General features: G+C 46.6%; 1 protein-coding gene and 1 long non-coding RNA gene across 7 annotated transcripts; one reads left to right on the forward strand and one right to left on the reverse strand.

The window, feature by feature from the left end:
* Positions 1–446: 446 nt before the first annotated feature.
* Positions 447–27,615, reverse strand: SLC30A10 (solute carrier family 30 member 10). Of its 6 annotated transcripts, none has more exons than XM_037128346.2 (4): positions 27,168–27,615; positions 8,356–8,433; positions 3,858–4,097; positions 447–1,670 (listed from the first exon to the last, which is right to left on the reverse strand). In XM_037128346.2, exons 1-4 carry the CDS (start codon positions 27,613–27,615, stop codon positions 1,168–1,170), a joined length of 1,269 nt encoding a protein of 422 aa, XP_036984241.2. In that variant the 3' UTR covers positions 447–1,167. The 6 variants fall into 6 exon arrangements, with proteins under 6 accessions (XP_036984241.2, XP_053523307.1, XP_053523305.1 ...); XM_053667332.1 differs by lacking the exon at positions 27,168–27,615 and adding an exon at positions 10,216–10,585; XM_053667330.1 differs by lacking the exon at positions 27,168–27,615 and adding an exon at positions 10,192–10,585.
* On the forward strand, positions 11,812–17,709 carry LOC128627766 (uncharacterized). The gene is made up of 3 exons (XR_008392067.1): positions 11,812–12,029; positions 15,375–15,564; positions 15,655–17,709. It is a non-coding gene; the product is annotated as an uncharacterized LOC128627766 (long non-coding RNA).
* Positions 27,616–27,625: the final 10 nt, after the last annotated feature.

Raw genomic sequence — 27,625 nt, forward strand, 5'->3', positions numbered from 1 at the left:
TAGGTAGAAAATAGACAGACAGTAGGGCAAGAATAGTATGGGAAATATAGAATCTAAGGAACTTGTGACACATGGACATAAAAGAAAGGGGGATGGTGGGGGAGGGGTATTCAGGGCGGAGGGGAATGAAGGGGGGAATAGGACAACTCTAATGGCATAATCAATAAAATATATTTTTAAAAAATCAGTCTCGCTTAATTTGGGGGCGGGAATGAGTATTCGATGTCATATATTTGTCTATCCCAGAAATGCTCACTTTCTCTTGGTAAACGCTACACAGATTAATGTGATCATCTAAAAAAGAGACTCAAAGGAAATATGGACAAATGAGAAAGTTGGTACTAAGCAATCAATGAAAACAGAGTCGCAATGGACTGACTCTAAAAGACAGTGTATAAATCCTCAGGTCACACTTAAGAAAATAGAAATATTCTTATGCGGCCAAGTGAAAAAAGAAAAATATTTTATATATTTAAACATTTGAAATGTTTAGTTCACAGCAGAAAGTAAACATTCATTTTTTTTCCACTCCACAAAATGAAATGTCAAAAAGCATTTTCTTCCAGGCCTCTCCAACCACCAATAAACTCTATTTCCTCTGCTCTTCTGAGATTATGTTCGATCTGAATGGGTATCCATTTTACATTTATTTAAAAATAAGTTGAAGGGTAAATGGCTGCAGTGATGAGACTGTTTTTTCCTCTTTTATAATCTTCCAGTGGAATGGGGGAAAAACAGCCATTGAGGTTCCTAAGTTTCTGCCATGTACTTGGCAATGAGCTCGCCTATGAGTCAGCTGGAAGTTCTAACCAGTGTAAAACAAACACTTCTTGGAGTCCTGTGCCCACAGTCACTGAGTCCCAGCCTTCAATGTCCCTGGTACATACATATACAACTGCAGTTTGCTTCAGAAAATAAATGAGCAAACTCGAACTGTTGGTGAGTAGCATGGGACACCCAGGATCCTGCACAGGGTCACCGTATCAATCATGCAAAAATTAACAGACAGTCAATGAGCTTGCCAAAGAGCCAACCCCTCTCTGACCCCAGACAGGACACATCATAGGTTTGGTCAGCGCCTGTGATACACCCAGCTCTTTCCACAAGCCACACCGGTGGGTTGAAAGCGCCTCATCCATCCAGTCTCCATACGCCGTGGGTCCCAGGTTAAAAATGCGTGTTGTTGACATAACCCTGGTCCTCCCGGGTTTTGGTGAAAGCCTGCTGTCCGTGATCACTCACACAGCCCTCCGAAGTCACTTCGATAACTGTGTCCATAACTTCTCCTCTACCGAGGCCTTCACTCCGGGACATGTCTAGCGGGGGACAGCCGTTGTGCTCGGCAAAGCCATTGACGTGGGCCAGCGGCAGTGCCAGGGGCGGGCAGCACAGATGCTTGGCGCAGGCCTTGGAGACGCAGGGCGAGCTGCAGAGCGACAGCACGTCCTTCTGCTCTGGGGGCTCCTGCGAGTCCAGGCTCTCAAACTGGATGGTCACGTTGTGGATGCCCTCGTGGTGGAAGATTTCTCGGATTTTTATGCTGATGTCCTGATATCCCTTGTCTTTCTGACACTTGACGTGCAGGGTGGCAATGATCTTCCCACCGACAAGCTCCCAGATGTGGAGTTCGTGAATGCTGTGAATGTCCGGCATGGCGGAGAGTTTACTCACTGGAACAGGGAAGAGAAGACGACAGCTGGGTGAGAGCTAGAAATGAATCCCGGCACCACTTTGGGGAGATGCGGTCCCTTTGAAGCTTCCCACCAAAGCAATGGACGTACTAAGAATAACAGAAAGAAAAACAGCCTCACCTGTATGAGTCCATTTCTTCATCACCTTCCTTCTCCTTTCTGAATTCCTCTACCAAACATCGTTAGCCCATAACAGGCAATGGGAGAAAATACATTTAACAACAAGAGCAACAAATGCCCAGGGTTGCCAGGTTCACAAAGGAATGGACACGCTGGTGGACAGCCAGTGAGAACAGAAAGCAAGGAAGCTTTACTAAAGGGAATAATTGGGTCACACAGACCTAAGACCTTCGCCAGCAATTCTAACACCAGAAATTTAACCCACAGGAAATCGCCAAATACTCATTTACGAGAATGGTGTGGGCAATGCTCTTTGTATAAATTGAAAAATGGGAACGATGAGGAAATAGTTAAATCAATTCTATAATAGAATATGATACAGTTGTGAAAAATTAAGTTGCATATGAGAAACAAGCAAATAGTGAAACTATACATATGGCATGATCTTTTTTTTAAAATAAAACATCAGTGTATATACACCAAAAAATAGTTTTAAGCAGATCCAGGCCTGTTTTATTGAATGATTGATACAAAACTACTGAGAGAGGTCACTTCTGGGCAGTAGGGTTAGGAGGGAGCTCCCTTCTCTTGTTTAGGCTCCCCCATTTTCCCCACACTGCCTTGAGTTCAAAGGCAGAGAGATGGGCATGAACAGTGATTATGGGCACAGGCCCGGCAGCCAGCCAGAGTCTGAATCGCAGCTTAGTCATGACCTTCAGTCACTACCTGCATGACCTTGGTCCACTTACCCAGCCCTACCCTCTGCGCCTGAGGTTCCTTACCCATCAATCAGGAATGATATAGATAGCATTTCACAGGGTTAAAATGAGTTAATTTAAGGAAAGCATTTAGAATACTTAACAAGTGCCATAAAAGGGTTGCTGTTGGGATCACTATCCATGTTTTAAATACTTCTTTTTACCCCCACTCTGCCTGCACCACTGAGCTCAGAGTGGACACAGGGAATGAAGGCTGATCATCTCAGCTCTGTGCCTGGAGGCGGCCAGAGAGCTGACCGCACCAACCACCTCTCAGAGAGAAGAGACCGCCACTGACAGTGACCAACAGGGAGAAGAACATCTGGGGAGAAGATCATAGGAGGAGCCAAAGTTGACAGAAAGGCCGGACCAGCTGGTCCTGAGGCTGCTGCTGATGGAGGGCCGCTGGGCTCTGGCCTTCACAGAACAGTCACAGCCTTCACAGGGGACCGTCTAGTCATGGCCACACAGTGAAGCAAGACCCATATCTATCTAATTTCAGGTATTTTTCCTGAAATACGTCCTTCCAACTCCCAGCCTCATAGCTTCATAGTGGACAGGGCTCTATTTCACGCCCACTGGCTTCATGGTAAATGGAACAATTGCACACCTGCCTGAAAAGTTTTTTCTGCAGAAACATAATCTCCACTTAGAAACACTAGACAGAAAGTTGCACACCCAGTTTCTCAGCAGCATCTGGACAGCGCCCATTCAGAAATGCCACAAAGTCTCCGAAACTTTTACCCTCCGATGCACATAACTCAACTGAGAGTCCGACCTTCTGTCAGAGGAGAGCATAAAGCTGTCAAATAAACACAAAAAACCCCACCAGACCTCACTATAGAATGAGGTCGTGAATGACCCGAACGTAAGCACTGTCCTTTTTACAGTGCCGTTAAGAGACACAGTGAGTCAGGCGCCCCTAAAAATCAATGAACTAGAAAGCGAGATCTAGAATTCAAGAGACGGTGGTTTCAGAAGGAGGAGAGTGGCCTTTCTGGAGAGAGAATGAATCCCTGCCGTGAAGGTAAGTAGCCAGGCCTGAGTGCTAGGTTCTCCAAAAACGTGCGGTGGACTCACAGACTCATGTGGTGAGAAGAACCTTTGGCTCTTGGAGCCATGGGTCATCTTACTTAGCTCCAAGACAACTGACGTGGTGTCCACTTCCTGTGGGGGAAGTGACTAGTTCGGGGTGCCTGAAGTAAACCCCACTCTGCAGTAACGCTGGTCCGTTGGCCTAAAGGACAGGAAGCGGGCAGGAGTCCCGGACCAGACTCGTCCGACTTACTCAGCTCTTCCATGTTGACCCCTTTGGGGACCATCTGCAGCAGAATGACAGCGGTCTCCTTGATGAGTGGGAAGGCAGATGACATGATGATGGCGACCATGACGATGGTCAGGCTGGGGTCGATGTAGCACTGCCAGTTACACGGGTCCTCCTCTTTCAAGGGCAGCAGGTAGAATATGATGGCCGTGATGACCACCACCACCGACCCCAGCGCGTCTCCCATCACGTGCAGCAGCACACCTGCCGGGGAGAGAGCGAGACGGACAACTAGGGCACAAGTCCAAGGTCGGGGACTCGGGGTCCCAAGTCTGCGAAGGCCTGTTGCTATTTGTCTTCTTTTGGGGTTGGAACAGCAAGATGGATTCCACTTTCTTTCAAAAAATGGCAACTGCTCTGCAGAAAACCAAACCCCAGGCCTCTGAGAACTTGGAGGGGGGACCGGCCTGGGACAATTCTGAGCTATGGTCCCCTGAGGGAAGAGGGTCTGGGCCAGGTCACCGTGACTCATTGCTGCCACCCCACACCCTGCAGAGGGCACCAACCTGGAGAACAGAGGCTGCGCAAATGATTTTCCTTTCAGCCTGCACTTTGGATTGGGTTAAACATGTTTAAGAGGAGAGGGAACAGGATATGTCTTTTATGTTCTTTGTCTTTCCTCCTTCCCTCTACCTGGGTCCCTTTGCCCCTCCCCTAGGGGCCTTTGCCACCTTCTCACTTAGCTCGTGGTTATTTAAACTGCATTTTAAAAAAGAGTATTGATTTGTTGTTCCATTTATTTATGCATTTGTTAGTTGGATCTTATATGTCCCGACTGGGGATTGAACCTGCAACCTTGGCACATTAGGATTAGGCTCTAACCCACTGAGCTACCTAACCAGGGCCTAAACCATGTCTGCTTTAAGAAGTCCTCAAGAACAGGGAGCCTAGCAATGTTCCCACTGCATAAAGAGCCAATAAAAGGAAATTAAAATTCTACAGATAATAAAAATTGCAGATGCCTTTAATGAAGGAGGCAGTTTCTAGAGCCTTCCCTTCAGCTCCTTTGTGATACTGGAAACATGCAATCCCGGCAAAGAAGGACTGGACGTCCAACTGTTTGCTAGACACAGTAACTGCGATGTGAGAGATGAAGTGACAATCTTATGAGAAGGATGATACAAAATCAACACAAAGAATCATGTTTTTCTAGAAAGCAACATCTTAAGGACTCTCTGAGGTGGTTATACTTTCTATTTTACAAATGAGGAAACTGAGGCACAGAGTGGCTAAGTTACTTATCCAAAATCACACAGCTAGTCCTCAAGTCTAATTTCAGACGTTTCCTTCTGAGAAATCTCGCAATCAGCCCCTAAAGACTAGGGTTGTGAAATACCTTCCAGATTTATTTTTTCCACCATCCGCAGTAAGAGCCACATTTTACATCCCAGCTCACACAGAGAGAAACAAATGGACCTCTGCTGGATGCAGTAAAGGTCTCTGAGCAGGCTCCAAGAGACAAAGACCTCAACTTGGGAGACAACTCCATCGCCTGATTAGTCAAAGGCTCACAAGTTAGCTTTGCAAAGACAGGACACCCTTAATGCTGGATCTTCACTTGCTGTCTCTAGATAAAAACAGAACGCAAGAAACAAAACACTGGCATATGTCATGAATCGGCAATTGGACGTCAGCTGAAATGTGATGCATGACCCAGCAGTTGGAAAAGCCACCTGCGGTGTTGAATTGGATGTAGCCCTGGAAATGCAGTTCATTAGCTCTGGGCATTGGCAAGTGGGTTATGGAAGAAAGGAGAGATCTTTCCCATTGGGGAGATAAATGAGAATTAGAATGAAACGCCTCACCAAAAAAGATTCACTTCCAAATGGTGTCCGGGTGCCCTTCATTTGTTTATAGTTACACTGACATGCAAAGGGCTCGCTGTCTTTCTGACATTCTTTTGTAACATATTTTAAGGTATCGTGTTTGATCCCATTAAATAAAATCGACCACAGCCAAGCACGCTGACAATAATTTTTTTAAGAAGTGAGCTCTCACAGCTTTGCAATTGAAGATGGAGTGCGTTTCTTAGAAGGCATTTTTGACATTTCATTGGAATGTGAGAAACAGCAATGCAAACCAAGAAATGATTTTTGTTCACGGCAATCCCCATCAGACGTTTGCTCCCCTGCAGGACAGCAGCCCTGCCTCTGGGACGCCGGGAGAACAGCGAGTGGGGGCGACTCCGAAAGGCACCAGACACTCTGGACCCTGTTTGCTCATCTGTAAAGGGGAAAGGTGAGAGTTCTTTTTCCCTGAAGGCCTTCCCAGCCCTACCATCTTGGGGTCTTTCTCTGAATCGTGGCTCTAAGACATGGACACTGGACCCAAGGGGAGGCCAGTCTTCCCCTAGCCCAAAATATGGGGTGGCTCCCGCCGGCCAAAGCATGGGCACTGACCTCAGCCTGACCGAGGAGGCCCAGCTGTGAGCCCAGCTGTGAGCCCAGCAACTCCACTCACCACCTGAATGCCAGCCTGCCCTCCTGGTGAGGCTGCTGCAAGCCCCAGGTGACTGGCCCTGGGGCTTGCAGGCCCTGGGGTGAGCAGGCCCGCCATAAAAACCCCAGCTGCTTTTCTTCCCATGGGCCTGAGCACTGTGCACTCTCTGTCTCCCACCACTCAGAAAGTAGACATTATTATCCTCGTTTTCAAGAGCAGGCAGGGCATCAGAGGTTTAGAGAGCAGGTCTCAGGGCCTTAAGCGGCGAGCTGGGACCCAAACTCAGGCCGTCTGAGCCCCACCTTTCAGCCACCCCACCAGGTGCAGTAAGGCCTTTCACCCCTGACGTTTTTCTACCTGGGAGTGAGGGCGGCTTTGGACTAAAAATTAACAAGATTACATGTTTTCCCCACAAGGGGAAACTAGTCAAATCAGAAAATGACAATAATACAGGAGCTCCTAAAGATTCTGAATGAATTAGTTTTAGAAATTTAACTGCGGTGGGGGAATTTCCTTTTTTGTAAATTTCCCAATTTCTTTTGGGAATTTCTTCTTGAACCAGGTCACACTGCCTGTTGGTACCTGCTCATAACTACGATATACATTCCTTAAACTGAACTCAAAAAAAGGCAGAAGGAGAGTGATTTTTTTTTATTACAGGTTCCCTTTCCAGAAAGATTCACCACCGAGCTCTTTAGAAACTCCCTGTCGTTGTAAAGTATATGGTTGTGTAACCACTATGCTGAAACCAATACAAACTCATACCAAATGGAAAGGTAATCGAAAAAATAAAAATAATGGGTGAGGAACCAAAAATCTTAAAGAAACTTTCCCAACCTCTGGGAAGAGCAGATCATCACATGTCACAGAGCAAAAATAGTGTCACTAAAGTCGTATCTCATTTAAAATCCCAGAAGTATTAAGGAAGCTCAGTGCTTTCATTAGCATTGGTTGTTCTATGAATAGTAAGACTATATAGCTTCCTAATGTTAATTCATTATTTAGAAATGTCTATAGAGTCTGTTTTATACTAAAAACTTTCCCTTAGTTGATTTCATAATCACCATAATTACTATAATAAACACAAAATAATTAAATACAAAAAAATTCCCCCACTGCAGTTAAATTTCTAAAACTAATTCATTCAGAATGTTTAGGAGCTTAGATATTATTGTCATTTTCTGCTTTTCCCTATGGACCCATCCCAGGAATCACTTTATAGAAGAGACAGGAGCCTCAAGAATAAAGATGTCTGCTGAATTATTACTTTTTCTTTATATTATTTCTATCTGTGCCCACTGTGGTCTCCCCCAAACCATCTGCAAGAAAAGGGTAGTAGCAGAGTCCTTGTTGAAATTCTCAAAACCAAGGTTGGGGATCGACCCAAAGCAAAGCAAAGTCAGTGCCCCCAAACCGGGAAAGGAGAGAGGGCGGCTCGGCAAGAAGTGTGCCGCCGGACGCCCCGGGCTGGCCTTCGCCCGTGCTCGGACCTTGCGCACGTGGTGGAGGACGGCTGTGGACGCGCCTCATCTGTGCCTCCCCGCAGTCCCCACTTTGGCCCTGGAAGTGGTGATTCAAGTCCGCCAACAGACCCATCACGGAAGCAGATTTTGGGCAGAAACAACCAAGGCCATGAGGGTCCTTCAGCAATGCCACCTTGGGTGGTGGACCACCTAACTCACTTCCTGCCTTTACCAAAATGATACCCAGTTAAAACGGGTTGCATTTTATGTTAGCGATATCCACACGCGGGCAAACTCTAGTGAAATGGGGACAGGCCACTGAGCTGGGGGGCCCTGGAGCAGGCAGCGTGAGCGTGGGTCTGCGTGGAGCAAGGGTCAGTCATCAGCAGCGAGTGTCTCCCTCAGAATCGATGCCGCGATGACGCAAGAGGCAGGGTCAGAGTCTGCACGAGAAACCTGCTGGTGCCCTAACATGCCCCCCTTCGAAGGCAAACAGGGCGCAGAGCACAGCGCAGCCCATTCCTGGACGGGATGCCCAGTCGGCCCAAAGTCAGCCCTACCTCTGATGTTCAGGGCTTCTGACTTCTTCTCCTTTCTCATCGTCTCTTCTGGCTCATTCTGGGCGTTCAGGGGATCACCTGCATTCAAAGAAGAAACGCTGTGTTGTGTATGAGTTCTACAAACAAAAAGAACCAATGGTCTCAAAAAAAAAGGTTCGTTATTTCAAATGTCTCCTAGCTTATCAGACCCCCACCCACATACACGGTCACACACAGAGCCAGGGACTGTCCCTTGATCTTAGCCTTGGAGCCCATCTTTGGACTTCATTCACAAATCTCATACAATTCTAACCCAAAGAGGCAAAGCCCTAACTCCCAAGGGAAAAAAGGATGGACAAAGGGGGAGGAAGAAAAAAAGCACAGATAGCCGCTGGAGAAGGGGGGAGGAGTGGGGGGGGGCACTACCTGTTGCCCAATGATAACTGATTTCCAAGGAAATCAATACTTCTGTGCAGAAAGATTAGGGGGAAGGGAATACAGCCAAAGCGCACCCCAGGATCCAGGAGAGAGAAAAAATCGTGGGGAATAAAAGAAATCGTGGGAAATATGTTGAGTTAACAGAGAAAGATTAAAAGGGAACTGCAGAGGAAATGGATTTTTGTTTTTAAGCTGAAAGGGAAAAAAAGGGCGTGGAAAGACGGGGAGGGGACCGCGAGAGGAGAGAGGAGGAAAGGACAAGGCAGTCCAGAGGATGCTCCCGAAAGGCACCTGCTACGTTGGCGAACACGATCGCCCCCTTCCCCGTGCTCTTTCCCAGAGAGGCCACGCGAAGGGTCACGCCTGAGTCTGGCCGGGCGCCGCCCTGCGGTCCCGGGAAAGCGCCGTCAGCGCCGTCCTTCGCCACCTGATGCGGGCGGCGGCGGCGGCAGCGAAAGCAGGCGAGCCAGGCGGCGCAGTCCTGGAAGACGAGCAGGCCCACCACGTTGACCGCCAGCCCCAGGGCGCCGACGATGAGCACCAGCTCGGGGTCGTCGATGCGCTCGGGCTGCACCAGGCGCAGCACGGCCTCCACGAAGATGGTGAAGCAGAGCGCGGTGAGGAAGACGGCGTTGCAGAGCGCGCCCACCACCTCGGCGCGCCCATAGCCATAGGTGGCCTGGGAGCCCCCTGGGGCGCGGCGCGCGATGTAGCCGGTGCTCAGCCCCACGCACAGTGAGATCAGGTCGGACAGCATGTTGAACGAGTCAGAGAGCAGCGCGATCGAGTTGCCCAGGTAGCCTGACACCAGCTCGGCCACAAAGAAGGCGACTGTGAGCACGAGCATGAAGATCAAGCGACACGTCTTGCCCGAGTAGCGGCCCATGTTCCCGCGGTGCGCGCGCCAGCCCAGCCGCCAAGACAGGTGGCGCCCCCTGACTCAGTGGAGCCCAGTACCCTCCTGGTCCCGGCCTCCCCACCGCCCTGCGCTGGGCTCTTTATAAGGCGGAGGCAGAGAGCCCAGTCCCCGCACGGCCAGAGTCTAAAGGACTGGGCCGGGCGGCCGTATCTACACGGACCTTACGCCGCCTCCGCTGGTGGCCTCCTCCCCTCCCTCGCCTCCCAAGCCTCTCTTGGCAGGCAGCCAAGAGCCAATGTCTATCCTTCTAGGACAAAACTGGGCACAGCATGGAGTTGCTGAGAAGAGGGAGTGTGTCTGGATGTCACTTCACACAGACCTCCAACCCCCAAGCCGAAATAGAATCCACCCAAAGCCTCCCTCCCTTCTCCAGTCCCCTCCATCACCAAAACCCTGCGGCCTCTTAGAGATAAGGACCTTGGCCGCTGCGGGTGTGATCGCCATAGCGGACGTGCACACCTCCGCCTACGTGCCCAGACGCTGCTTGCATTATTTATTACCTGGTAAGGCTTGGGCGTCCTCACCTGGCCAACCCTGCCCTTGGGGCACGTAGGTTCTGCTTTGCACCTCCTGAGGTTCAAGCTGATCCCTCACTCAGTGCTCCCACTCCACGACCACCCGTGGAATAACTCTATCCTCTCTGCTTGCTCACAGCCGTCCTAAAGCACACATTGACGTTTCTGTCACTCCCTCTTCGCAGTATCACCCCCATTCCCCTCTCCCTTTAAGGGTCTTCATTCACAAAGCCTCCTCTCCCCCGTGAGCTACAGACAGCCCAGGGGAAGGCACCGATCACACTACTGTGAGTGTGGTTACTGCCACCCAGCTCCCAGAAATGCAGTTGTCTGTGGGACACACCGGTCCCCTGGCCACCAGAGAAGCCGGGGCAGGCCTGTTCTGTGTGCTTGTATCATTCTCCACTGGAGAGAATATTCTGCCAGCCCCTATGAACCTCACAGCATGACCGGACACTTGGGTCAATCGACTGACCCCCCGTGAAGGTTTATTCCAAATAGAGTCTTTGGTGTTGACAGAGGACCGGTTCCAAGTTAAAGTTATCCAAAGCAGAATGGGACCCAGGACTGAGAGGGAGGCCCAGGAAGGGGGTCTTTGGAGAAGGGCGTTTGCTCTTGGTCAGTTTAGGGAGTCGGGTGGGGGAGCTGCTGCAAGTTTCTTTGTTGGTTTGATTTTGTATAAACTTGTCTCATTCCAAAAAGGATCTGAAGGTGAAATCTGGTGATTTCTATTCTCCCTCCCCCATCCCCAACCCCTGGACGTTCACCATTCCTGCAAAAACACATTGCTTTTTGGCTTGGAAATGACCACATATGTTGCACTTGAAGAAAGCACAGACTCCATTAGCAGAACTTTCTAATTCCAGGCCCATTCATTGCCTTAGCCTTGCAAAGTATAAGCTTGTCTTTCAACGCTCTCTGTGCAAAACCAGTCTTGATCTCAGGGGCACCACTGTCCCCCAGATAAGCCTCCACACTCTGCAAGCCTGTGAAACATCCCCTCCTCCCCACCTCCAGGAAAACAGCTGTGCACGGAGGACTTGAGGACACTGATCACTTGGAGCATTCTCCAAAAATATGTATTTGAATGATCCATAATTTAAAAGAAGTAAGGAGATGAAAGTTTTGAAGATGTGTAGGCTGACACAAGATACTCTTCAGTGTGTGAGCCAGTATTAAAAGAGAGTAAATGACAGCAAGGATTAAAATGGATTAATAGGCACGTCGGAGGCACTCACTAAATGTCAGCTGCTTATTTAAGCAGAAAGAGCTGACCTGAAAGGAAGAGAATAAAAGTGCAGGGTGAGGAGGAAGAGAATGGGAGGGAGAAGGTCCAGAGGTCCCTGTGTTATCATTGGCGTGTTAGTATTATTACAGAATATGTGTAACAGAATTGCCATTGAATCACAGGTGACAGTCTCTAATTAGTACGTGAACAGGTGAGCCAGGCACTGCCCCTTCCCCAGTTCTGGCAGACACGGTCTCCAGACTGAGAAATCTCTGAGACACGCAACAGGACAGCTGGCAAAGCAGTCGAGCGACAGAGGAAGGCCTTTGGGCACAGACTTGCCTGCGGGGCTAAGGTATTCCTGCTGATGGCACTTCCTTGTCCTTCAGAATGGGAAGAAAAGCCTGAGGTCAGCAGAACTGTCTCTTGGCAGAGAACGAGACTCATGTCATTGCCCCAGGAGGGCAGGGAAGAGGAGCCCAGGAGGAAGCTGGAAGTGGCCCAGGGCTTGCTACTGATTTGAAGAATGGCCAAGGGTGCCAGCAAGATGCACTTAGGGAGAAGGTGTGGAGGTCTGTCCACGCTGTCCCGAAAGGTAAGATTTCCTCCGTTTTTATGGCCAAGTAGTATTCCATTGTCTAAATGAACCGCAGCTTTTTCATCCCCTCATCTACTGATGGGCACCTGGGCTGCTTCCAAATCTTGGTGATTGTAAATAATGCTGCAATGAACACAGGGTTGCTTATGTTCTTTGCAATTAGTGTTTCAGGTTTCTTCAGATATATTCCCAGGAGTAGAATAGCTAGGTCATCATGCTAAATGAAATTGGCCAGTCAGATAAATACCATATGATTTTACTTATAGGTGGCGTCTAATGAACCAAATAAAACTAACAAAACAGAAAGACTCATAGATGTGGAGAACAGGCTGACAGGTGTCAGAGGGGAGGGGGTCAGGGGGCTGGGTAAAAAAGGTGAGGAGATTAAGTAAAGAAAAAAATACCTCCCAGACACAGACAACAGTGATTACCAGTGGGAAAAAGGGGTGGGGGCAGGTAGGAGAGGATACAGGGGGGATAAGTGGTGATGGGAGGAGACATGACTCGGGGTGGTGAACACACAATACAACATACAGATGACGGATGAGTATTATAGAATTGTACACCTGAAACTTATACAATTTTATTAACAAATGTCACCCCAGTAGATTAAATAAAAATCTATTTAAAAAAGATGTTTTGACTAACTCTGATTTTATATGTAAAATATAAAATGATATGTACATATTTGACTTCCGGCCAAGATGGAGGCGTAGGTGGAAACACTGTGCCTCCTCACACAACCAAGTTTAAAGACAACAAAGTTTTAGTAACAAAAATGCAACCAAAACACAGAAAATTGAATTGTACAATGAACCATTCAGCCAGATCAGTAAGAGGGGTGGAGCCATTGGCTGGCAGAGCAGGGTCGGGCAGGAAAACTTGGCCAGACCATCCCAGGCATGCAGGCGGCAGTTGGCGGATCCCAGGTGTAGGGTTGCAATGAGCAGACCCATTTGCAAGCAGATAAACCAGGCGAAGGAGTGAGCAGTGAGACAGACTGTGCAGGCCCCAGCGGTGGGAAGCAGCAGAAGGGACCGCTATTGCCCCTTTCTGACCCCGCCTCCATATACAGCATCACAACCTAGTGACTGAGTCCCCGGGCCTTGGTAAACACCTAGGGCTCCGCCCATCATGCATAACAGGCGCGAACAGACCAAAACATTAGGGCTCAAGAACTCAAAGCCCCAGAGCCAATAAATCTAAACAACCAAGAAATAGCCAACCTATCAGATGCATAGTTCAAAACACTGCCCCCACCCCTTTTTCCCACTGGTAATCGCTGTTGTCTGTGTCTGGGAGGTATTTTTTTCTTTACTTAATCCCCTCACCTTTTTTACCCAGCCCCCTGACCCCCTCCCCTCTGACACCTGTCAGCCTGTTCTCCACATCTATGAGTCTTTCTGTTTTGTTAGTTTTATTTGGTTCATTAGATGCCACCTATAAGTAAAATCATATGGTATTTATCTGACTGGCCTATTTCATTTAGCATTATGACCTAGCTATTCTACTTCTGGGAATATATCTGAATCAGGATGCTCACAGAACTGGTTGATTTTAGTCACAAATTAGAGGAACAAATGAAGGCTAAACTAATTGAAATGAAGGGAAATGCACAGGAAACCAATAGTGATGGGAAGGAAACTGGGACTCAAATCAAGGGAGTGGACCAGAAGGAAGAAAAAAATGACCAAACAGAAAAGGATGAAGAAACAAGACTTCAAAAAAATGAGGAGAGACTTAGAAACCTTCAGGACATCTTTAAACGTTCCAACATCCAAATTATAGGGGTACCAGAAAGGGAAGAGGAACAGCCACAAGTGGAAAACTTATTTGAACAAATAATAAAGGAGAACTTCCCCAAACTGGCAAAGGCAATAGACTTCCGGGAAATCCAGGAAGCTCAGACAGTCCCAAAGAAGCTGGACCCAAGAAGGAACACACCAAGGCACATCATAATTACATTAGCCAAGATTAAAATGAAGGAGAGAATCCTAGAAGCATCAAGAGAGAAGGGGACAGTCACCTACAAAGGAGCTCCCATCAGACTGTCAGCTGAATTCTCAAAAGAGACCTTACAGGCAAGAAGGGGCTGGAAAGAAGTATTCCAAGTCATGAAATCCAAAGACCCACATCCAAGATTGCTCTATTCAGCAAAGTTTTCATTTAGAATGAAAGGGCAGATAAAGTGCTTCTCAGATAAGATCAAATTCAAGGAGTTCATCATCACCAAGCCCTTATTATATGAAATGTTAAAGGGACTTATTTAAGAAAAAGAAGATAAAAAAGATGAACAGTGAAAGGACAGCAAACTCACAGTTATTAACAACCACACCTAAAACAAAAGAAAACATATTATATATGTGTTATATAATATGTAACACAAAGGTTCTTTTTGTACCCAAAAGGAAGCATGTTGTCCCTCAAACTCTCTTAAATTCATTAACTTTAGGAGCTTCTTACCTTCCATGATAGAGGCATGGTAAGTGAAAAGGAAAGGTGAGGTCACAGTCAAGACCACTTTGAAACAAACAACCCACTTACAAAATGGGCAGAGCACCTGAATAGATGCTGCTCCATGGAGGTCACACAGACGGCCCATAGACATATGAAAAGATGCTCAGTGTCACTAATCATCAGAGAGATGCAAATTCAAACCACAGTGAGATATCATCTCACACCAGTCAGAATGGTCATCATCAATACATCAACAAACAAGTGCTGGCAAGGATGTGAGAGGGGAACCCTTCTGCACTGCTGGTGGGAATGCAGACTGGTACAGCCACTGTGGGAAGCAGTATGGAGATATCTCAAAGAATTAAGAATGGATCTGCCTTTTAAGCCAGTGATCTCCCTTCTGAGAATATATCCGAAGAAACCCAAAACACTAATTGGAAAGAACATGAGCACCCCTGTGTTCATTGCCGCATTATTTACAATCACCAAGGTATGGAAGCAGCCCAAGTGTCTATCAGTAGATGAGTGGATAAAATAACTATGGGACATGCATACAATGAAATACTACTCAGCTGTGGGAAGGGAAGGGAAGGGAAGGGAAGGGGAGGGGAGGGGAGGGGAGGGGAGGGGAGGGGAGGGGAGGGGAGGGGAGGGGGAGGGGAGGGAAAATTTCACGCTTTGCAACAGCATGGATGGACCTGGAGAATGTTATGCTAAGTTGATAATAAGACATTATTAGAGACATCCTTCTCTGACCTATAGATAGGGCAGAACAAATTATAATCACTGAACAGCTGTTCTTCTTATAGTCCTGCAGTAAAGCTCAGAATCTCATATACACTTCATTGTCCACATTCTTTTTTTTTTTTTTTTTTTTTTTTTTAGAGAGGGGAAGGGACATCAAAAAACATCAATCAGTTGTCTCCTATGTGTGCTCTGGCCGGACCAAACCTGCAATCCAGGCATGTTCCCTGAGCTTCAAACTGGCAGCCTTTCACCTCCATCTGCAGGATGACGTCCAACCAAGTGAGCCACACCGGGCAGGCCCCGTTCTGCCTCTGAGCCTCTCTTGCAGGTGAGGACTCTGATTCTCTGACCTATGTGGAGTTCCCATACGTATTTAATTCAATTTGGTCATTTTCTCTTGCTAATCTCTCTCTACCAGGCAGGCTGAAAGAATCTTGAGGGTATAGGAAAGTTTCTCCCCAACCCCGAAGTTTGCAACTTAATTTCAGGAGCACTGAAACTTTTGCAGACATAAGATATTTCTGAGTTCCTGCAACTAGAAGGAAAGTGCTATAGTCTGAATGTTTGTGTCTCTCCAAAACTCCTGTGTTGAATTCCTAACCCCCACAGATGGTCATGTTAGGAGGTGGGACCTTCAAGGGTGATTAGGTCATGAGAGTGGAGTCCTCATGAATGGGATTTGTGCTCTTACAAAGGGGACCCTCACAGCTCCCCACACCCCTTCTGCCACATGAGGACACAGTGAGGAGGCTCTGGCATGAACCCAGAGAAGAACCCTCACCCAACCACATCGGCACCCTGATCTTGGACCTCTGGCCTCCAGAACTGTGAGAAAGGAACTTGGTTTATAAGCCACTCAGTCTGTAGTATTTTGTTACATCAGCGCAGATGGACTAAGATAGGAAGCGGAGCGTGAATTATGCTTCAACCTTTATGAAGTATCGGAGACCAAGTTGCCCGCTGCTGGGTACATGGCAGAATGAAATGACACTGATTTTTATATGGCACCAGAGCTGACGGGTTTGCACTGTTTGATAGTTCGACCATACTGACTGATGTCACATTATCTGGGGTCTGGTCTGCATGCTTCCCCTACTGTTCCCAAATGACACCCAGATGTTGAGTTTCAGGGAAACACTGTGTATGAGGTGTGGAGAGGGAGAATGTGAAAATAAGCAAATGAAAGGGGATGTAGCTATTAGGAGGAAGCAGGGAAAGGATTCGAGGCAGAATTGGGAATTTAAGAAACATTTATCGTCCAAAATTCCTCGCCACTTACTGATAGCATTTGGGGTGGGACTCCTCCTGCTCGGTGAACGAGAGAACAGAAAAGTCAGTTTTGGACCATTTCCGATAAAAATGGAAACAAAAAGGCACCAGAAGTTACAAGAAATAGGGGAACTTGCCCTTGATGTTACTTCTAAACCTAGTCAAAGTTTTAGCTTTAAGGGAAGTCCTGTGTCATTTCATAATTTACAAAAAGCTTTCACAAAAACAGCAGATCTCTTCACTGCTGGATTCGCCTTACTTTGTAGACTATATGAAAACGAGAAAAGCCATTTGCCAGAGACACTGTGGGAATAATTGTGTGTTGGTGGGGGATGTTAAAATACAACCTGTAAGTAAATACTTTTAACTTCATCTGCCGGAGGCACTGGTTAAATAAATATGGTGGGGTAAGTCATGGAGACACACAGGTATTGGAGCCACTCGGATATGGGATCCAGTCCTGACTCTGTCTGTTACTAGCTGTGGGCAAGTCACTGAACTTCTCTGAGGTCTACGCTCTCGTGGAGAATCCGGAGGTAGAGATCCCTTCCCAGGCCATGGCTGGGAGAGCCAAAGAAGACAGCATGCGGGGGCTTCACATGGTGTCTTCTTAGTGGGTCTGCAGGTCCTGGCTCCTCTCCTTACCTTCTGGCTCTTGTCGTCCGCAGAGCTATTGCTGACTTCCGGTCAGTAACCCTGTGGGATCCCCTTCAACAGTTATTTAGACTGACCTATTTTCTCTTTTATGATCTCTTTCCCCTTCGTTCAAATAATCTCATTGGCTCAGAATTCACTAGCCATTGATGAATAAAACACAGTCATAATGTAAAATTGTGATTAATAAAATACAATATTTCACAACTTGAAAACTCCTAATTTCTCAGCTATCACAAATATACTTCTTGATCCAGCAAGACTTTATGTTCTCTTATTACATGGTGGGAACTAGAGAGGACCAGGGTGACTGGGCCAGGGGACATCACTTCATTATCGTCATACAAGGAGGGGCTGTGTTGAATATTCACACGAGCTCCGAAGGGGAACGAAGATTCTTGGCTTCCGACAGTGAATGACTGGACCGGTCAGGCCCTCACTGAATTGCTGAGTCCTTGTTTCCTAATCGGTCAAATGCCAATGAGAACCTTACATGACTTTTCCCATGGAGACGTCTCGAACATCAAATAAGATGATGAAGACACACACACACAGACAGATAAAGGGCACTGTCAGCATGGTGATTTTGAAGCTATGTGTGGGTTCCTGTATGACTAACTCGGTCTTTTTTCCTGCTATGCCCTTCGATAGTAGAAAGGCCCATGGTTTCTTTAAGCAACCTGATGGATGCTTAGTTTTCATTTTAATCCACTTGTATTTTTCATCATTGTGGTCATTACTGTGATTGTTTATGTAAGCATTCCCCAATATATGTCCTTGTGCCTGTATCATTGCTCACTTTTTGGAGAATAAATTCCTAGAAATACCAAGTCAAAGAGTGTGGGTATGTAAAGCTGTTCGTAGTTTGCCCAATTGCCACCTAAGAATATTGTACAAATTTATATTCTATCAGAAATGCATGTGGTTGTTTTCTTCACTTTATTTTCCAGTTGTTTGCTGCCAGTGGATAAGAATGTAATCCAGCAAAGCTTTCATTTAGAATGGAAGGGCAGATAAAGCACTTCTCAGATAAGGTCAAGTTCAAGGAGTTCATCATCACCAAGCCCTTATTTTATAATGTTAAAGGGACTTATCTAAGAAAAAGAAGATAAAAAATATGAACAGTGAAAGGACAGCAAACTCACAGTTATTAACAACCACACCTAAAACAAAAGCAAACTAAGAAAACAGCTAGATCAGGAGCAGAACCATAGAAATGGAGATCACATGGAGGGTTAGCAACAGGGGAGTGGGAGGAAGAGAAGGGGGGAGAAGGTACAGAGAATAAGTAGCATAGATGGTGGGGAGAAAATAGGGGGAGGGCAAGAGTAGTGTGGGAAATGTAGAAGCTAAAGAACTTATCACACATGGACATGAACTAAAGAGAGGGAAGGTGGAGGGAGGGGCTGTGCAGGGTGGAGGGGAATGAAGGGAGGAAAAGGACAACTGTAATGGCATAATCAATAAAATATATTTTAAAAAAGAAACTAAATAAAGAAAAAGAAGAATGCAATCAATTCTTTATATTAACTTTCTATCCTCTGACTTTGCCAAATTCACTTATTAGTTTTTAGAGATGTTTCATAGATATCCTGGTAGTTTTAAGGTAACTAATCAAATCTGCTAGTAAAGACTATTTAATTTTTTTCTTTTATCTTAAAAAACGTATGAAAGTTCCGTTTTTACTAGGCTTCTAACATCACTAGCCCATGAGTCCTTGAACACTTTTTAGGGGGAAGATTTAACTTTATTCCATGATTTTTTTTCCCTGTTGGTTTTCTCATTAATATCTAAAACATTTACATTGTATTCTGCATCTGGAATTCTGAAAGTGTTTTGGCCATAGTTCTATCTTTACATTGGTATACTGCTAATAGTCTTTTTTTTTTTAAGATTTTATTTATTTATTTTTAGAGGGGAAGGGAAGGAGAGAGGGAGAGAAATATCAATGTATGGTTGCCTCTCATGCGTCCCCTGCCGGGAACTGGCCTGCAACCCAGGCATGTGCCCTGACTGCAAATCGAACTGCGATACTCTGCTTCACAGGCCCGTGCTCAATCCACTGAGCTACACCAGCCAGGGCTGCTAATAGTCTTTTGATACCATGGCTTTCAAATTCATAAAATCATCTTGATTCATATTTTGCTCACGTGAATTTCATTTACTGGGTTTTTTTTCAAGAAGGCTTCCTGGGTTTTATGTATACTTTTTTTACTATTTTCACATTGCCAGTAATACATGAACAAAACTTAGATGGGTCTAAAATTTTTTAGTTTCATGCCACGTCTTATCTCTCGGGATAAAGACACGGATGCATCGTGTCTCGGCACTGCCCACTGCTGTGGGGAAGTCTGAGCACAGCCTGGTGTTCATCCCATGGTGGGTGAGGGGTTTTGTCTGCCTGGATGCCCACAGCATCTTTCTCCATGCGTGATATGCTCAGAAAGTTTCCCAGGATGTATGTATTGATCATATCAATGTTCCCTTTCGATTTGCCATCTTTTATCTTTAGGTCAGGATCTATTCTTCTACTATATCTTTGCATATTTTTTTCTGGTACACCTGTCTGATCCGTGCCTCAGGGACCGCCTAGTCCAGAGCTGTTATCTTCCTTCCGATTGCTTTAAATTCCTCCGCCCATTTCTCCAGCCCGTCTTCCACATCATCGGTCATTTTTGACGGAGTTTATTCTGTGTCTCAGTGCTTCTAATGTGGGTTTTCATTTCTGTAATATTTCCTTATCATCTGTTTTTCCCCCTAAATTCTGACGGTTCGTGGTCATGGTTTTATCTGAAAATGTCTTCCGTTATCTGCGTAATTATGATTCTGCCATATTTTTCTGAATATATTTTTCACCTGCCTTTTTGCTGGTTCCTTCCTAAGTTTTGGATCTCCCCTATTGATTGAGCATCTCTGAGTGGGGCTCTTAGATCCAAGTCTGCTAATTGCGTGGGATTCCAGGCACAGGGTGACTTCAAACGGACCACGTCGTCTCAGAGCGTCTTTCCCAAATACACTTCTTCCCATCGTGGTCCCCCTGCCCAGCGACTACGTGGCTCGCAATGGAGCCTGCCGGCTCCCGTTGTGCACGTGCGGTAAGCAGACTGTCCATTCCCCGGGCTCCCCATTTCTACAGCGGCCCCTCGGCATGAGGAACACTCCTGGCTCTTTCTCTTGCTTCCCCGACTTTTGCCGGAGGCCAGATAACTGCTGCTCAGCTTAGAGAGCAGAGCATGCTCAGCGAAACTCTTCTGGGCATTTTTTTTTTTTTCCAGTTTTGCCTTCCCACACAGACCTGAAGTCCTGTCTGGGTGCACAGCAGGGCAACTAGGTGGGGCAGCTGTGCCCGGGGCCTGGGAGGTCTGACTCTGAGTTTAATCTGGGATGAACTATTAAAAAGCTCTTTGCTGTTATGCACCTAATCCATAGCCTTCAATGTCTGTAATAACATTGATATTTCATTCAGCCAGCATCTATATCTTACCTATCGGTTGCTTCGAAACTCAGGAGAACAAGAAAGGAGTGCAGAGTAGGGCGGGAGTAGGTTTACGGTTGTAAGTACTCGAATGATGGAGTTTATCCTTGTGTTATTATTTATTAATTATTGTATTTTTTTCAAGGCAAACAACTGTAAACCTACTTTGGCCCCACCCTACATTGTTTATGGGTCCTGAAAGCCCTACAAACTGGTGAGCTGGCAGGAACCTTGAGAAGGATAAAGGTGAATGGCAGGAAGCCAAAGTAACACATGGAGAGCGAGGCTCCTGGTAAGACCGTCCTAAGGCTCCAGGAAGTGCCAGCCAGCAGTGTTTTGACCCTGGTAGGTCGGAGCAAGCAACTGCTCCACACAGCCTGCAGAGGAGTGGGTGTTGCTGTAGATCTTCGTGAGCGTGAGCTTTTTAAGCCAGATTTCACTCTGTGTTTCAGTCTTTAATGGGCACAAAAAATGAGAAGTTTGCAGTCAGAAACAACAGACACACCCTAGCTGGTATAGCTCAGTGGATTGAGTGCCAGCCTGCAAACCAAAGGGTCACAGGTTCAATTCCCAGTCAGGGCACATGCCTGGGTTATGGACCAAGACCCCAGTGGGAGGAATGCGAGAGGCAACCACACACTGATGTTTCTCTCCATCTATTTCTCCCTTCCTTTCCCTCTCTCTAAAAACAAGTAAGTAAAGTCTTAAAAAAAGAAACAACAGACAGATTGAGCCAAGGAAGAGACATTTTTCCTGAGGCTGGACAGATGCAAGAGAGGGAGGGAGGAAGAGAGGAAGGAAGAAAATGCACACATACCTAAATCTTCTTTAAAGGGGAGATTAGATTAGACTAGACTAGGGGGCCGGGATACAGAGACAGCATCAGAGACAAAAAGGCGAGATGCCCGGTAGCTGGCTAAGATCCAGAATGCACCAGGGAGCTACTGAAAGTCACCCCTTAAATCTGTGACTAGTCTCTGAAATAAAAGCACCCAGGGACACGGCGGTTCCCGCCCTCTGTCCCACTGTCGTGGACTGGGTGTGGGGAGCAGGGCCTTCCCTCCTTTAGCTCACAGGCCTCTGACGGAGAAGCCTCTCTGGCCCCAACACTCAGGAAGAGGACAAGATCCTACAGGAGAAGCTGGTGCCCAGGGGACGAGACTTTGGGGGTCTTGGGGTGCAGGGCGTGGCTTTGGCCCGGAGAAGGGACATGAACTGGGGCTGGAGGGCAGACAGCAAAGACTGCTTGTTCCAGAGATGGGAGTCGGAGCAAGGAGGGGTCGCTCTCTGTCCATTAGCCATGGCCACAGCTGCGCCTCCTCTCCCACAGGGTCTTCCACAGGGCGGCCTCGATGGCCCTTCCATCCAGAAGGGGGGTCTGTGGGCCTGACGCTCCTTCCCCCTTGTCACTTGCTTGTAATCCAGACACTCGGAGGTTGGGCCAGAAGGGGCGCTGAAGTGCCTACCTTGTTGGAATGAACGAACACTCTCTTTGGAAACTCCGAGCCGTCACATGTGGTGTCCTGAGGCCACTCGAGTGTGAGGAAGCCAAGCCACATGGAGAGGTCATGTGGGGGTGGTCCAGTCGCCCCCTGGACAGGGAGACCTTGCAGTGCGGGAGCCAGACCTGAGTAAACGAGCCGTCCAAGGAGGTGGCCTCCTGCCACCAAGTCCCTGGTCCCCCAAGTCTTCCCAGGGCAGACCCCAGACACTGTGGAGCAAACGGGCTGCTCCCCCGTGCCCTCGCCCAAGGCTGGCCCACAGCATCCCAAATATCATAATACGATTGTTGTTTGACGCCACAAAGTTCATGAGGGTTTGTTAGGCAGTGACAGGAACCGGAAATTACCATGGAAGGCTGGTACAGCTATACAAAGCTCTCATAGAATTTGAAACTATTTGAGAGGATAAGCCTAGGAAGGTCACCATGGACGTTTAAGGTATTGATTACCAGGTGAGCTTTGAAGCAAAACCATTATTGTGGGCGCAGGGTTGCCCATGTCCTGCGGGAAGAAGACACAGAGTTCGGATCCCAGGACAAGCACAGGGAGGATGAGATGCCCTGAAGGGGGTCAAGGAAAGAGCATAATAGTTTGACTTTTGGTTTAGCTGGAAAATGCCTTTCGAGTGAGAAGGGCCAACTCAGAGGAGAGAGTTGACAAGGTTTATTTGGACAACAGCTGCTTCTGGCAGACCCAGAAAACTGACTTCATTTCTCTCGCTGTGATGGAGAGAAAAAAAAAAAAACAATCTATGTTGGAAAAACAAACGTCTGACACAGAAAACAATGGCAAAGTCAAAGGGAAAAAGTCCAACGACAACGCCAGCCTTCCAGGGGAAGAGAAGGAAGGGGACAACTCTAAGAACCTGATTAAACCATTAAACATTAACAATCCCACCGAGCCTTTCTGCAAGAAGAACACCAAGGAAGCAAAACACCAGAAGCTTCTCCAGAACTTCCGAACAAAAGGAGGTTGAGCGGGAGGCTGTGCTCTCCAAGGCCCGCAGCACATGGAAGAGGTGGGAAGACCGGCTCCGGAGGAACGAAGGTGGGGGCAGGGCCCCAGGACTCACTTCAGACATTCCAATCCTCACAGGTCGCGGACACCTGCTGAGGCTGACCCTCAGGCTGAGACCAAGTCAGAGTGATGGAAAAGTCTCCCTAGGAAGTAGGATTCTCAGGCAGCTCAGGGAACGTGCCACAAAATAAATTTAAAAAAATAATAATATAAATAAATAAATAAAATAATCTGAAGTCTAGAATGTCGTGGACATTTCTAAACTCTGTGCTAGGCAGGAATATTGTAAACGTCACTCTCTAGTAAAAGATGTGATGCGTTTACCAGGTGGGAGCCTAATCTGGAATCAAAACAAAAAAATTTTAAATAAAATGGAAGGAAAGGCATTTGGAAGAAGGAAGAAGGAGGAGGTGGGTGGGGGGAGGAGGAAGAGGAAGGAGAAGGACAAGGAGAAGAAGAAGAGGAGGAGGAGAAAAAGAAATTTCAGATGTAAATTTGTCACTGATGAATTAGATAAACGGAAAGCCTGGTCTGTCCATGACAGACAGCAAGGTATCTGTTCAAGTACAGGTCAAGGGCACAGAGAGATCGATTAGTGACATTTTAAAGAAAACCCAGGCCTAAAAAATGATCAAAAATACATACAAACATTAAAGATGATATGAACATCAAGGAAAATCAAATAAAGTAAACAAGGAGGAGGAAGACATGGAAATGAAGCAAATTTGGTCCCTAAGCCCAGTAAAAGAAAAGAGTGAAGCCACATAGTTCCCAGGACCTGAACCCTAGAAATGTTGTCCCCCCCCTTCCCTTCCCCAAACACCCTCACATCGAGTTATCCAGAGTTTGGACTTTAAATCCATTCTGTTTGTTTTTTTCTTTTGTGCTTGTACTATTTGCTTTTCTCATTTTGCCTTTGCTTTAGCCCCAAATCTGTCTCAGCATCACTGTTTTGTGTTGGGAAAAATGCCCACAGGCTAGATATTGACCAAACGCTTCCCGGCCCCTACATCTCAGCCAAATAAATCTTCCAGGTGTTCTTTTCTCCCAGGTGTGTGTGTGTGTGTGTGTGTGTGTGTGTGTGTATTAAATTTCCGACCTGTCTGTCCAATTCGACAACATATCTTACTCCATGATCCCCCAGGGAGGTTTCAAGTCTTAACTGTACATACAGTCTGTGTTGTTGATATTTAAAGTTCAAGGTCTTATTGCTTCGCTTTTCTAGGATCTCAAACACAAAATATAACTGGTGTCATCGATTACCGTACCAGATGGATAAGGCCAGAACAAGTAAAAGACCCAGAGAACCAGGGCAGACTGAAGACCGGCCAAGCCAAAAATTCTCTCTGGCCAGAGGTTTCACTGAAGCCGTGATTATCTGCTTCTGATCACTAAAGCAGGAGGTACCCCGCGCTTTAGCTGAGAGGCACTTGAAAATGCTTCGAGCTAGGATTCTAGACACACAGTTCTTTTTCTTTTTTTAAAGATGTATTAATTTTTTTTAGAGAGGGGAAGGGAGGGAGAAAGAGAGAGAGAAACATCAGTGTGTGGTTGCCTCTCATGTGGCCCCCACTGGGGACCTGGCCCACAACCAGGCATGTGCCCTGATTGGGAATCGAACCTGTGACCCTTTGGTTTGCAGTCTGAGCTCAATGGACTGAGCTATGTCAGCAGGGCAGACTCATAATTCTTTATCCTAAGTGCAGGTTGACTCTTGAAGCCAAGGATCATTTTTCCCCCATATTTTAAACCTCCTAGCATAAATCATTATGTTTGGATTAATTACATTTCATCTTAGAATAGAAAACAATTGAAATTGTATTAATATTAGTTTTTGAGATCCATAGAACCCAAATATTCACACTTTACTTTAAGCTTATTTGGTCATGGGGAGAATATCACAATGTACGTTTTAGTAAACGTGATAAATATATAATTCAAGACATAAATGCTAAGAAGGTAAGTAGCCATCCTAAAATTACTTGGTGGGTTTAAACGCTCTAAAATTCCTAATAGGAAAACTCAACAACACCTAAAGCTACCAAAATAATAATGTTAACATAGAACATAGATCTTAAAGCACTAGCTATATGGATACAGTACTTATTACACTTAGTTATTTAAAGTAGAATACTATGCAGCATCAAACACTTCCACAGAAGGTAGGTATTGGGAATTAAGACCATAGAAAACCACATGTTCAGGGAAACATCTGTCTTCAGCCTCTTGTTGTTCCCTTCACATGGCCACAAAGAAAAGCCAAACTTAGACCTAATCCAGTAGTAACCCAATTCACAAAAATAGAACTACAGTTGTCCAGCAATTTTCCTGCTGGCCAGAGAGTCAAACCCTTTGCCTAAATCGCTTCTGTTATGTGCAGGAAAGTATATAAAGAGTAAAGACAAAATCAGAACTAAAAGCATAATGGTAAATTTAGTTAAGGAGGACACTGCCATTGTCTCTATGAAGCACTTGTTTAATGTCAGCTTCCTTACCCTAAATTTACAGTTAGCCACAAATACATACATAAATGTGTATCTATATGTATATCTGAATTTTGTGATGTGGAACCTCAAGTGGTATCTGAATTTTACAATGACTGATGGAGAGAAGGCATAAGGGCTCATGTTCACTGATTATTGTCTTTTTGAGAAGATGAGGCCGTAGTGGGTTCCTGAATTTGGTTAAACATAGAGACTCTCGTTTGTTTGTTGCTTTCTGCACTTAACCCATATACCACAGGTACACACGCACTGTACACCACAGGGAACATTCGTTCGGGGACAGGGTAAAGGACTGCATCCAGCTGGCATTATCTACAGTGGCAGCAAAGTCAGGAAAAACACAATAAAAAATGCAAATGTGAACCCAGGCTCCCCAGGCTAGCAAATGCCCCTCAGAGGCAGGGAAAACCGATCAGCATGGAATGAGGAAAAAATACTTGAGATTTCCTAAAATCCTGGTGAGCCACCAGAACTCAACAATCCTGGATTATCACGTAATTCCAAAGCTTGCATTGCACTTTTTTGAAAAACAATAGTTATTCTTTACCAAGTGCCTGTTAAGTGCTCAACACTCAGGATCTCACTTAGTCCTACAACCCTGAACCCCCCATGAAACAGGTGGGCATGCAGGTGAGTCTTGAAACTCGACCACTGCCCGGTGGGGAAGCCCAGATGCAAGCCTGGTCTGCTCCCGCCAGCAAATTCCCCTTCTGCCAGAACTTTGAATATATTTTAAAAAATAATTTCTCCTAGGGCAGTAAGAAAACATGGTTCTATCGAATCATTTATCTTGTGGATTGATTGCTTTAGATTTAATGTTCTCTTCCGAGATTTAAAATTCCATCTCTGGACAGATAAGGCAGTAAGTTTGCAGCCCATTCTTAAGACCTCCCCAAAGATGCATGTATGCAGTTTTCCTTTTTCTCAAATAGGATAGATTTCTATAATCAATGCACACAAATATTCCCACCAAAAAAAAGAACTAAGTTTACTGGATCATTTCCTTTTTTCCTCCCTCTCCATTTTATTTAAAATTCCTTGACTATATTCCTAAGAGTTTTATCATCCTGGCCAATTGTTAATATTTTGTTCGACGTGAGCTGGTCATATAGTCCAGTATTTTTTTTAACATCTTTTATGGGGACACTAACATATTATTTTTTAATTCAAAGACAGCCATGCTGTAGCTGGGTGAACAAAAGCAACTAATTCAAAGAGAATGTTTGCAGTGGAGCGTCCGCGACGGCGCCTCTTTCCCCTCCCTGCTTGTCCGGACACCTTTGTCATTCCCTGCCACGCAAGGTGAAAGAAGACCCTCAAGTCGGAAGCGGCCTGCTGCATGCAGCCCAGCTCCCAAGGAACTTGGGAGTGGAGGCGACACTGTGGCCAAGTCATGAGGAGGACAAGGGGCCAGCCCGAGGAATCGCGCCCCTCTCCAGAGTCCCCTGAGGAGGCCCCCCAGGGCCGCAGCCACCAGGAGTGTGCCGGCCACCCCTGCGCAGCCCTTTACCTGCGCCTGCGTCTCCCCCGGGCCCGTGCGCGGAGCAGTAGCAGCAGTCCAAGATGACATAGTTGAGCACGTTGAAGAAGAGCCCGATAACTCCAGCACCGAGAATCAGCGGCGCTGCCTCTGTCTTCTGCGGATCGATGTACCTTTCGATCGCTTCAAGCAGGATGCTGAACATCAGGGCCACCGCAAAAATGGAGTTGCCGAAGGCCCCCACCACATCCGCCCGCGAGAGGCCGTAGGTGCTCTTCCTGTGCCGGGTGATGTGGCTGGCCCTGAGGCCGAACAAGCCTATGATCATGGAAAGGAAGTGGGAGAGGACGGCGAAAGCATCCGAGGCCAAGGAGAGGGAGTTGCCGATGTTGGCGATCGCCAGCTCCAGGACAAAGAGGAGGATGCTCACCACGCACATGAAGATCAGGCGGAAGGCCCTGCCAGAGTATCGCCCCATGGTGCCGGGC

The sequence above is a fragment of the Artibeus jamaicensis genome, unplaced genomic scaffold, assembly GCF_021234435.1.
Source record: "Artibeus jamaicensis isolate MK-2021 breed Jamaican fruit bat unplaced genomic scaffold, CSHL_Jam_final contig_467, whole genome shotgun sequence".
NCBI classification, from domain to species: Eukaryota; Metazoa; Chordata; class Mammalia; order Chiroptera; family Phyllostomidae; genus Artibeus; species Artibeus jamaicensis.

Bases quoted from the DNA above. Each gene is read 5' to 3' on its own strand.
- SLC30A10 (XM_037128345.2), bottom strand. From the start codon at position 9,658: ATGGGCCGCTACTCGGGCAAGACGTGTCGCTTGATCTTCATGCTCGTG. The intron at 4,098-8,355 runs GTAGGGCTGACT...TCTCCCCGGCAG, and splicing joins AGAAGCCCTGAACATCAGAG to GTGTGCTGCTGCACGTGATG. The intron at 1,671-3,857 runs GTAAGTCGGACG...TCCCTGTTCCAG, and splicing joins GGTCAACATGGAAGAGCTGA to TGAGTAAACTCTCCGCCATG.